Source organism: Platalea leucorodia, assembly GCF_965183815.1.
Source record: "Platalea leucorodia genome assembly, chromosome: 5".
NCBI lineage: Eukaryota > Metazoa > Chordata > Aves > Pelecaniformes > Threskiornithidae > Platalea > Platalea leucorodia.
In genome coordinates this window covers 51,287,144-51,299,629 of record NC_138827.1, presented here as the reverse complement: position 1 = coordinate 51,299,629, position 12,486 = coordinate 51,287,144, and the positions used below count along the sequence as shown (strand labels likewise).

The 12,486-nt window shown below is 43.9% G+C and overlaps 1 protein-coding gene across 13 annotated transcripts in view; it reads left to right on the top strand.

Annotated features, from left to right (window-relative positions):
* CEP350 (centrosomal protein 350) overlaps positions 1-10,836 on the top strand; it is an 87,109-nt gene extending 76,273 nt beyond the window's left edge. For 12 of the 13 annotated variants that reach the window (XM_082313814.1, XM_082313815.1, XM_082313811.1 and 9 more), the window contains one exon: positions 6,708-10,836. In XM_082313814.1, coding sequence (XP_082169940.1) covers positions 6,708-6,872 — 165 coding nt within the window. In that variant the 3' untranslated portion in view covers positions 6,873-10,836. Of the gene's footprint in view, positions 1-1,625; positions 1,704-6,707 lie in introns of those variants that run through there. The other variant, XM_082313813.1, reaches the window with a different exon arrangement.
* The last annotated feature ends 1,650 nt before the right edge of the window (positions 10,837-12,486 follow it).

Genomic DNA, 12,486 nt, shown 5'->3' with positions numbered 1-12,486 from the left:
TTTTAGAGAGCACCCTATAGACAAAAACAGAAGTCTGGTGCCAGTGAAGTAAGGTCACTTGAGTGAATTCTCTGTTCATGCCTACTGATTTGACTTGGAGTATAAATTTGCCCACTCCCAAAAGTTTAACGCATGAATTTACAGCCGGAAACATTGAAATATTTGACTGACAGTAAACTTTTTCTTTGGGAAGGGAATATGTTTTTCTTCTTACTTTAATTTAAAATGTTTTTGTTGTGAAGTAATATCATTTAATTGGAGACAGTGATGCTGAGAACTTAATAGACCAGATCTGCAACCTTTCAGTGGAATCTGGTTAGCAAAGTCGTCGGGTTAGAACAGCAAAGACTTCGAAGGGAGTATGGGACATGATAATCCCTACTACAAGGTAACCAGTCTGCCAGATGGTACCCACAGCTAAGCGTCTCTTCAAAGCTAAGCAACGAGTAGGACTTCTGCTCCGGTAGTACTTGTCATGAAGTAGTGAATGCAGCTGCCACTGGGGCAGGGGCAGTTCAGTGTTAAAACTGCATAAGATAGAGCATGTCTGGCTGCGTACTAGTTTTTGAAAGTTACTTGTTGGCTTGTATTGCAGGATGATTAACATCTTTATTGGCTATAATGATAGTGAAGGTTCTTCTTGGGAAGATGAGTCATCATTAACACCGTGCTTCACTTAATTACACCTGAAATCGATTCCACACATGCGCACATATAAGTAACTTCGAGTCATGGATCGTGTGGTCTTTTAATTGCCCGTCAGTGGAAGGTTTCCAATACAGGCTTTTTCCCAGGGATTTAATTTTAACTATGTAAATAGAATAGCTATGTGTAGGACCTGCATATCGTAGTACGCTTGATTCTGGGATACACTCATTTCTGGGATATGGAGGCTGCTAAAGCATGCACAAAAAAGTCTTATGTTTATGCTTGTGTACTGATTTCCTAATTTCTTTGAACCATACCTGGAAAGAAAGATTCCTGACTGGAAAAAATTGTTCTAGTTGAAGGCATCCAAAGTGCTTTAGGTGGAACAAGTTTGAAGTTCAGATGATCTGGTCTGTAATTTACATGCAGCCCCAGACATCAAAGATTAATGGAGCTCTGACAAGCTTGGCTTAATAAATAATGTGTTTATTTTGTTCTCACAAGTATATGGTAATAAAATTTTAGCTGAAGACTGGGAATAACTCTGTGGCGACTGCAGCATGCCATGCTTTAGGAATAAGGTAGTCTCAGTGGCGTTGCTAACAAATTTATACTGTAATGTGAGACGCTATCAGAGAAATTCTGACTGAAAACCTAAGGAGATAGTGTTCAAGTTCTCTTACCTTGTTTTATTAAAATCTCTATAAAACATGAAGTATCTGGATAGCTTTCTCTGTCTCCTAGTCACCCTCCAGCTTGTGCTTAAGGTCATGAGTTCTGTGATAATGCAAATCCAAGGTCCTAAGTGGATATACAGGTCTGTGCAAGATCTGCTGCCTATCTGCCTGTAACTCATGGTGTAGCCCTAAACTGAGAGGTCAGTTTTGGAGTCTTCCAAATGTTGTTTAAAGTATATTCAAGTAGCACAACACAGCAATTTTCTAAAAGAGAAATCAAGACTTTTTTTTTTTTTGTAGGTTTAGGTGCTGTAGAAGCTTCTTTAGAAATCACAATTGAAAACACTTTGTTCAAGTTTTTGTGGAGGTTTAGCCAATGTACATCTCTTGCAATGTGCAGGGGTTGTGACGTGAGTACATATATGAGCTGCTTGATTCTCCACGTTCTTTTGCTGCTTATAAAGACTGTTAAAATATGATCTTTTTAAAGCAGAGGTAAACATTCTTAGGCTTCTGTTATTTGCATTTAAACTTTGAGCACAGGTCCTTCCCAGTTTCTTCATTTCCCCTTCAAGTAAAACTAGCCTTCAAATGAAGACATCCTTTGATAGTTTTCTGTTGAGATAACTGTATTTTCAGTGACTTTGATGTGAGGACTGAACACATCTGACAGTCCAATATTGTCTGACCCAGGAGCTAGGCATGACTAAGGGTGAGAAGGTTTTTGATACAGAGAAAGGGGATTCTGTTGTATGCCGCCTTCTCCACCATATTAGTAACGACTGTCCAATAGTGGCATCGTCTGCCTGGATGGTCGGGTGGCTCTAAAACCAGAAGCCATGGCTGTTTGCTGAATTTCCTTTTATTTCTTCTGAAGGCACAGAAGCAAGTGCCAAGCTATTCTGCCCAGCTTAATCTCTCCCTGATTATCCCTGGATGCGTCCTCCTGGGTTTATCATCCTAAACCCAATTCCCAGTGGTTCTTCTCTCCACCGAAGGTTCAGCCTTGTGGGGAAGAGGCATGGCAGTAACAGCAGCCTGTGCTGCACTGGTGCTCTCTGTGATGTGGGTCCTGTGGGTGACTGCAGTCAGCCGTCACGCCTGCTGGGAATTCAGCGGCGAACAGGATGGATTGGTCCTTCACCTCCTTGCTCTGCCTTCATCTTTGCTACTTCCCCCAGTCATTGCATCTTTAGTTGCATTTTTTCCCAGCATTGACACTAATATAGTTAAGCATGTTTTTCTGCCAGTGACAAATAACCATCTTCCCGTTCTCCTTTTTTGCAGCACTGTTAACTTTGATCCGGCATCTTTGTCCTCGGAAAGCATTTGTATTGGGATTTCTTGAGAGACCTCTGATCTGCTGGATAGTTGCTCCAGTTATTAATGTTTACAGCAAATCTTGGCTTTCAGTAAACAACTACAGGAAGTTCATGTTCGTGAAAAGCTACTTTGCTTAAAATCAAGTTAAAGGAATGTTTAGGTGTTTGCTTGCTTCTTCTCATGTCCCTTCATCTTGCCACCTTTATCACGTGTATGCTGTCTGTGCTCTGTGGGAGAATCTCAAATGTACACGTCGCCTGAGGTGCCACATTTCGGTACATCAGGACTGCCTGCACCGTTCAAAACCTCTTTTTAAACTACAGCAAGAACCCTCATATCTCCTAATTTAAGTTCAGGTTCTAACAACAGACTGTTTCCACTACTTTTTTTTTCACTTGGGTGTTCAGCCAGAACTCCCTGTGCTGATCTGTTTGCACAAATTCTGCCATTACTTTCTCTGCCACCGCCCCTTCCCTTTTATCCAGAGCTTGACAAAGCAAAGCTCACATGATACTGCCAAACCTATGTGTTTAGCTTTCGCACCTGAGAAGCCTGCCAACAGAGTGCTGAAAAGTGCTTGATATTCTGACCTGTTGACTTAACAGCTAGAGCGTTTCTCTCCATGCAGTTTTGAACTCCGCAACAAAGCAAAACTGTTCCTATCAAGCTGGCTTAATTGGAAAGCCCACTTCTGCGGTGCCCAAGATCTAAACCCAAGGGGAGCGCAACAGTAAGAAGAGAATCAAAGCCTGCTCGTATGCACAGTCATGCATCTTAAGATTTCCAGGCCCTCTGAGAGTGAAGGACTGTGAGAATGCACATGCCTGCCTTCCTTCTACTGCCATTCTTCCAAGGCAGTAGTTTATTTCTGGGTTTTTTTTTTTGTCTCCAAATGATCTAGTTACTCCTTAAATGTAGTTTATTTGCAGTTATTCATGTTTTTGAATGCCAAGCTTCAGAAATCAAAACTTACTAATTTACTTTCTAAAGTTTCCTTCAGATTATATTAAGTGTTGTTTTTTGGGTACTGTGGCAGTTATTAGATGGTCAGAAGGATCATGCCACCTCATTATCTCCTGATTTTTCTTTTGTGTGCATGCCCCCTTCTTTGAGTGTTTAAAAAAAAAAAAAAAAAAAAGGCACACGAGAACCATGCCACACAGCCTTCTGCATAGTGTCACTGTTTATCTTTTCCTGTAGGATGGAATTTATTTTCATTAAAACACTTTTTTTCCTGACTTTGCCCAAATGCAGTTTCTCTCTGGTACGGAGAGCTTACTTCCTGCTATCAAATATGTGGAGTTTTACTTTTGTCATGAGAATGTGCAAGAACTTAAATGCTGTGCATGTACTGAAGACAATTCAAAGCCCACTTCCATGAAACCCACGACAGTTGCCAAATATAAGCAAACTGTCTCCACTGCTTAGAAGCAGTTTGTAATAATACAACAAATGGATCAGACATTTCCCAGACAAAGCAGTCACAACTGCCTTGGCTCAGATGTCTGCAGCTAGGGCTGCAAAGCAGCATGGCAGTTCCCACATGTGTTCTGAATACACTATAAACAAGACTTGCCTGCAGCTGCAAATTGCACATTCTCTTAGTTTTCCAAAAGTATGCTTGAGGAAGTCCTCCTAATGCCAAGGGAAATTGTGCACTGCGCTTCTGAGAAAGAGGGGAATGATAGAGGCAAGAGAAAATTAATCACTGATACTGTTTTCCTTTCTTGATCTTTCTGCTGCTATTTAACATCCAGCCTTTCTCTGCTCGGATCAAGTTACCTTGTCCTCTCCAGTTTACTTGTGTTTCTTTATCCCATGAATTTTTTTTTTCCTTCTGGCGCACAGTAAAGGAACTGTCCCATCACATTGTTGCAGGTGAGACAGAATAAACAGCAGCTTAGCGTGGATCTGGATACTGGGGTTTGTTTAAGGGCCAGTGAGATCAGAGCTTTTAACCTGCTTGATTATTTTACTCACTTGCTTTCCCCCAACCCTAGTGTTACGTTCACTAGGTCTCGACTTCGCTTTCCAGCAGCGAGGTCGCTGCTGGCCTGGGAGAGTCAGGCAGAAAATCGCACCAGTTGGTATTGTGCAGCTGCTCCCGGTTACCAGTCTTGGATGTCATCGGTCAAGGTCCCTGAGTGTCCCCCAGCATTTGTCTCCACCCACCTCCTTCATCTCCAGGATCTTCCCCCATTTCCAGGATCTTTCCTCCAGCCAGGATCTTCACCTTTTCCCTTTGGGGCCCCTGTTTTCTGTCCCAGACTGCTTCTGCTTTTTGGGAACCCTTCTTGGCACCACCTCTTCTTTTCATGACCCCTATCTCTTGCTTTTCCTCATCTAAATAGTATGTGATGCAGACACGCAACACATGATCAGCCTCCACGTTGGTGCTTCTGTCTTATGGCTCTATTGATGGGAGGACTGGGAGAACTTGGGACGTGCTGCTATTGTTTAGTCCAGAGTTTATCAGAATTTACAGCCGGCATATACCGGTTGCAGGCAGAAAAGCTTCTGGTTGAGAGAGAATTCAGAAGTCTGTTTCAGACATTCACCCCCCCACAAACTTACACCCAATTATCTGCTGCTTGTTAGCATTCAATTTAAATTATTTTTCACCTACAACACTTCAAAGTTTAATCACCAATATTGTTGCTTCTTCCTTATTAGTAAGAAGCATAATTAAACCATTAACACCTCGTCTTTGACAGCCTTATGGGAAACAAGAGGAGTGCTTGCTGTGGTAGCGGAATGATTTGTAAGCAGGACTCCTCCAAAGCTGTTTGCAGGATGAGGTCCCTGCCCCTCTCCCCAGGCTCTCTTAAGAGAGGGAGAAGGGAGCTGTCAGACTGCAGCCCCATGAGTAACTGAAGCCTTGTGAACGACTACAGACCCTGAAGCAGTGCCGGTTCCCTGGGGTTCCCATAGCAGCCTGTTCTTGGGCTTCACACTGTGTTTGGGTTATTGAATCATCATTATGCTACAGCAGCTGTCACCTTCAAAACAGACAAGGTTCTGGGCAGTTTAGCTTCAGGCAAAAGAGGGAGAGAGGGTGTTGGGGCTTATAGCTCTTGTACTCTCCTTAGGTAACAACACTATTACATATTGATTAGTAGATTTAGTGGATTTTCAGTATGTTTTAACCTTGTTTTGGCAGTGTCTGGGTGTCTGACCCACTTGTCTATGTGGACAGTGTAAATGTATTTTGAGTTCAGAGTGCAGGATTTACAGTCAGAGGAGCTTTCTGCTGAAGCTGAGCAGAGAAGGAGCTTTCAGCAGGTTCTCTTTGTCATTTTAAATATGAGTGATGTTTGCACCCCCTCTTTCTTTTCTCAAAAGTTTGAGCTTTGTTAGGATGTATCTGTAATACTGAAATAGTCACTTAGACAAATTTTTAATAGAAGGAAAGAAATACTCTTTGAGTTACTCTTTTAGACGTAATGGTACAAAATTCCATTTGTAATAATGCTGTCAAATCCAACGAAGCATGGAGTATTCTGTGCAAGTGAGTTGTAATACTATCGTACAACACGTGCCAGGATTTTGTCGTCCTATACAGAAGAATTGGAAAAGTTAGTTATTTCCTTTAGGCTTTCTAATTCTTATTTCAATAAACTGAACTGCAGTAAAGTCTTTTCTTTTTCTCCTTCCCCTTTTCAAGGCCTCTGTGTGATTTCCTACCAATTTAATTTGCATGGAATCAGCTTCTTGCAAATATGCAATTAGGGACTTTTTTTAATGGAGCTTCTGCTGTTGACCAAGAATATCCCATTAGCTGAGTTCTTTCAAGTGAAAAACTTGTGCAGGAATATGAAATCCTTTAAAATGGATACTACAGTGAAAGGTAGAAAACGTTCATACAGTGAAATAGCCTGGTTCAAATAGATCTGTGTTCATTTTGCTATTCCAAGCGTTTCCTGTAATCTCTTGCAAAGACAGATATGTTGTTGGCAGATGCACACTGTTTTGGACTCTTTCTGGAACTTTGCAGGGGATATTATCCTAGAGCAACACGATTGTAATGTTTGTTTTGCCTTTTCCTTTCTAACCTCCAAGGTGCAGGAACTTCACGAGGAAGAAGCGCAGTGGGTGAACTATGATGAGGACGAACTGTGTGTAAAGATGCAGTTGGCAGACGGGATCTTCGAGGCCTTAATCAGAGACACTGTTGATGTACTGAACCAGATAAATGAGAAACAGCGGAGATTGCTGCTTGTCTGACAGTGCTGAAAATAAACTTAGAGCTGCGTAACCACTGAGTCACGGGCCTTTCTGACTCCTGACGTGCTCTCCACCCTGCAAGCGCTGCTGCTGGACTTCCACGCATGGGGTTTAAAGGCAGTTCAGATGTGATTAAAAGAACCTGAATTTGCATCCGCTGCCACTAGAGACCTCGCACCGGATTTATTGTTTGGAACAAGCTGATCCCTCACTCGAGGCTGTATTGTGGAGTGCTCAAGACTGTTTGTGTGCCAATGCAGTTATGCCACATAACTGTCAGCAGCTGTCTGGGGCCCCGGCCTGGGGCTTTGACACGTTCAGCTTGTGCTCTGAAAGGGTTGGGTTAAGTTGGGATATTGGCTGCTTTGCTGGAATGGCTGTCAGCCATCAGTACTCAACTTGTCTTTAGAAATGTGAGTAATGTGGAGAAGAAACGGCTTGGTCAGGTTTTAGTCGTAAATGGAGACTTACCGTATTGAACAGTGTTATAATCTTAACACCTCTTCTCCTGCAGCCCTAACAATGTGCATCAGTTTCTTCTGCTCCAGAGCCCATTTAATTCCCTTCTCTGTGAAGCTGGGTTTTATCTTTCTTCTGTGATGTGGTACCAAGTATGGTGCCAGCCAGTCCAGGGAAATTAGATGATGTTGCTTTCTGCATTCAAGTACAGAATTCTTGCTGCTTTTCCTATGTAACTTGCTTCAGTCCTGAGGTGGAGCAAGATAAAGGCCGCCTAACGTCAAACGTGAAAGATGAGCCCGTGGACAACTTTCCTCCTACTGTGTAGCACTTCTTCTCTTCCTGGAGCACCAGCTGCTCCCAGATAATGGATACTCAGGATTTTCTCAGGCACGAGACATGCAGGAGTGGAAAAAATTTCCTCACAAAAAATTTGGCCTTCAATCCCTCAGCTTCCTCCCTTACTGTCACCTAATAAATCAGAGAAGCCGTTACTTGAACAATTTAGAGAACAGAGCGTATTCACCAAAGAAAGCGGTGTCCAGTGCTTGACTGTCTGCATGTTTTGTGCTTGTGGGTTTTTTATTTATTTTCAGATAATTTATTAAGTGGGTTATAGGAGAGTGTCCTGTGCGGTTGACTGCACTGTCTTATGTTTTGAGACAGCCGAACTTGAGAAAGCATCTGTTCTGGAAACTTCCAGAGCCCTGTATTCTTCGCACAAAACCTCCAGCTTCTTGAGACAGATACGGGGGGGAAGGTAAGAAGAACCAAACCTCAGTGACCAGGGGTGGGAAGCAAAGGCAGGACTAGGAATGGACCTTTACTCCACCTGGGTCGGAGACAATGGAGAGTTAAGGAGACTGAGCTGAAAAATTCTGTGAAACTTCCCTGCTCCATCTGTTTCCTTCCTTTCCCAGAACTTCTAGGCCATGGGCAGCTGTTAGTGGTTGATTCAGTGCTGGGTTCAACTGCAGTGTCCGTCTGCTGAGTGCTCGTTCCTAACCTGTCCCTCCCATTCTTGTGTTTCTCTTTGAGGAACGCAGACAATCTGGGGGTCGAATGTTGATGCCTTAATAGTGGATGTCCCTCTTTGCTAACGTGGGACAAGACCCAGAGGAGAGTCACATTCTCCAGACACACTGGGGTGCAGGAAGACACTTCGAAGCCCTCAGAGGTGCCCCAAAGATGCTGCAGCCCACACTAGGTGTGGTAGGGAGACTGCTACCATTTCGTTCATCTGCTTGGTTCTTGGGCTTCCTGCTATGTGTACCTCTGCTACTGCTCCATTTTGTTTTCTCTTTTCCACCTTTTTTGGGGGGAGGGGAGCTATCATTGGAATATTTGCATTTTGCACAACGACACACAGCTGGTAATTCTTCAGGGACAGCACTGGGAAGTGTTGGATTTGTCAGAGGTCCATGCAAATTCTCAGATGTTGTATTGCCAGCACCTCACTTGTGAGTTAATGGTGAGCCATATTCATGGGAGCTTAATGAGTGGAAGAACGAGGAGGAGGTCAGGGTGTATAGGAACACCTCCAACGGGCATATGCGTGTCTGTCCTGCAGTAGTGGCCCTTCTGGCTGGCTGGAAGTCAGATGGTCTTGGTGAAGCATTGTTCAGCTTTTTTTCCTAAGTGATTCACTTGTCCATGTAAAATGTCGTGATGCTGAACCAGAAAACTCTCGAATGCTTAAGACAGAAGCAAACTAAAGCTGCTGCATTTAACCAGCATGGCGTCACTGATTGGGTCACCGCCTCAGATTCCCTTTCCTGGGTGTATCTTCAATAGCGAGGATTGCTGTTTTTATAGGTAGCAATTACGGAAAGAAGGCAGAGACCTGCAGCGTAGGTTTGTGGCTGGAGTATCAGAGAAACAAAGTTAGTTTCTGTTCTGTAGATACCGTGGCTGGTGCTGAGAAGGTTGCCCTGCACCCCCGAGGCTTTTCGGCTGTCCTGCAGGGCGGGCATGGCTTTTCTGATCTGTCCAGCAGCAGGGAGAAGGTTGTACAGTTGGCCTGCCAAGGTACCAGGGACCACTGGAGATCGTATGCCTGTTGTCTTGCTGGCTTGGATAGCACTAGTTTAGTACCCTCAACAGAAGTAGTAACTACTTTTACAGCTGTTTGGTCAGAAGGAAGCTGTGTCGAAGTAATGGCTTTATTCCTTTGCAAACATCGCCGTTTATTTTTGGTAGCAATCCTTGCTAGGAGCAACCTTAAAAAGACTTGAACGTACAGGAATTATCTTCTCAATACCTCAAGTGTGTTGAGTTACTTTGAGTTGAGTGTATACTCAAAACCTCGAGTGTGTTGAGTACTTGTGGACTGATGATTACTGCGATGAAGCAATGGTCTGTCTGGGTCATGGCTGGTAATGAGGAGGTATGGGGAGGCCTGGAGTGTCACAAACAGAGGCTGAATTCTCTATTTCTCTCCTCTCCCCAACTTTCTCATTATAAGAACAAGATGATATTTCTGGGTCCTGGTTGTCTTGGTGCAACCATGTTAGAAGATTCAAGGCTGAGACATTTTTCTGGGACCCCTAAGCTGTTTGGGGCAGTGGCTGTCATCACTGGGGAGAGGCAGTTCCCTCTTCAGAAGGATCTTGGTGCCAGGTGGGAAAGCCCAGACTTGTGAGGACAAGGAGCGCGAGTACCTCTCTCACAGCAGGATGCTCCCTGAGCCGAGCTGTGGAATTCTGCCTTTCAGAAAAGGCTTGTTGCTCACAAGCTGGAATGAGGGATGGAAAAATCCCGTCTTGTTCACTTTCCTTTCTTGAAAAAGTGGCCTTAGCTTTTTGCAATACTTGAATAAGTGTGTACCTGCAGAAGATCTTCAGTAGCACAGTGATAGAGACCTTTTAAGTGACTATTCTGCGAGGAACTGCGCGCAGTTCCGACTTTCGTATCCCTTTGCTACCTTAAGAATATTAGGAAAATAAAGTACTTTTCAGCAGAGAAACAGTTGAATCTTATAAGGTATTTAGTGCATCTGACGTGTTTACAAATCTACTAAAATGGAGAAAAGCAAACTATTGAACTTATTTGTAATTTAAACATTAAATGCAAAAATATATACAGATGAAAGAGGAATACTGTAATTAACTTGCATTTACTAGTTTTTTTCCTTGACTTTGCAGAGCCTTTTGATATACGTTTGCAAAGCCGCCTTTTGGGAGGCTCCGTCTCCCTGTGTACTGTGTTGTGGAGAGGCTGAAAAGAAACCTGTTTACTGTGTATGTGTAAATAACCTGGTAACTTGGGTTTTGGGCCAGTTTCAGCTAATGTTCACATCCAGAGCAGCTTTGCACAGTAGACAGACCTAAGGATGTGGAGGGGCTTTGGTTTTTGTTTTTTTTTTTTTTTCAGTTTTTGGGTTTTTTTGTAATTAAGAACTGTAAAATAACCAGGGTCGTCCCTGTGTACACCAGTGTAAATATCTTTGGTAACTGAAATGTACTTTAAGAGAACAAAATCTGTAAATAAACTGATTTATAAATTAATCTTGTTTCCTTGTTCTTTATAAAATGGAGCTTTATAATTACCCAAATGGTTGCTAATTCTGAAGGTGTCCTGGAGATTTGTCCCTTGTACATTCCCCTTTCTGTCTGATGCTGTACTTGGGATGCCAGTCACAGTCCACAAAATCCCATTAGAGTTGCCTTAATTATAATCATAACATTATTAGAATTTCCTTATTGTTAAAGCCGAGTGTTGATAAAACCAAAACCAGAAAATAGCGTTGCATAATCATTGCAGGAGTGCACTGCATGATCTGCGGGAGAAAAATTGCTCCTTGCACATGGTTATTTAAAATAGGTTTTTAAAACTCATGGTTTAAAACATTGTGGGGCGGAGGCTATTTTTATGCTAAGCAACAGTCTTGGAATTAAATTCTGCAGAGCCTCAGCCTTGTTTCAGAACCCTCAGTTAGGCTCCTAAATTGTTACAGCTGCTGTTACCAGCACTGATCACTTCTTCACTAAGGGGGCAAATGTTGTTCCCTGGAAATTTTATGTGTTGGTGGAACTTTCCTAAATCTTTGCTGTTTCCTTTCCAGGAAAAAAAAAACAAACCAAACCACCCCACTTTAACCTGTGAAAGGTCCCGGAGCTCTGTAAGAGGACGGCTGAACAGTCGCGGTGCCAAACCACAGGCGTGCAGGCACGTGGCGAACGAGCGGCAGTGTGAAATGTGTAAGACCAAGGGTGTTTATTGAGCCTCGGTGCCTATGGCCACTGTTGCTGCTGTACCTCTGCTGTGTTTTGGTGCCATTTATTAGCGTACAGCCCAGCAGAAACGGCTTTGCTTTCCATTTACTACAGACGTCCACAAAACCCGGCGCTGTTTTTTCCAGCTTGGAGGATGCTGCATGGCAGTCTACTCCTCACCACTCTTCTCCACCTGGGAGAGGCGTATGTGTCAAACGGGGGGACCTGTGTGAACAAAACCCTCGCAGGGGCTTTGCGCTGTGCTGGGCACTTGTTTGCTTTTTGCTTTTCCTTAGCAGAGGTACCTCATCCCGGAGGAAGGCTTGCTGCACTTGGGCTTTCGTTATGGAAGCAGCTTTGCTGCAGTCCCACGGTGCCAGCGTGTGGTAGGAGTAGTCCTCAGCGGAGCATGCCGGGAACACTGTCCGCAGCCCTCGGGCAGGCAGAGAAGCACGTCGCAGCCCTCTGAGCTCGGGGGATTGAACCGGCCAAAGCGCGGCGGTGGGTCGTTTGATATCCAAAGGGCCGAGACAAAGTGGTGCTGCAGCCTCTCTGCTCTCATTACCGAGCAGCAGGAGAGCATCTGTGTCACTGCTTTCCTCGCCCTGCAGCGATTTTGCTCCGTGAGTCCTGTATTTTCGGACAGTGATCTACTTGCAGCCATCAGCATCCATCCCTGGAAGTGGCTTAAAGTGCATTTCACGTTGAAAAAATTGATCTGTGCTTCTCTGGCTAAAGAACTGGCTTCCCTTTAAAACGGCTCGAGCAGTGGGAACGCTGCCACGGTGCTCTGGTGAGTGACACAGCAAACTGCTGCATTGCTACTGCTGTCCTTGCCAAGGATGCCCAGTAATCAGCTTGATGAAGGCTCAAACTTCCTCATTTGCAAGTCTATGTTGCTTCACTTTGGCACTGACTTTCTACGCTGGTGTTTGTGCAAC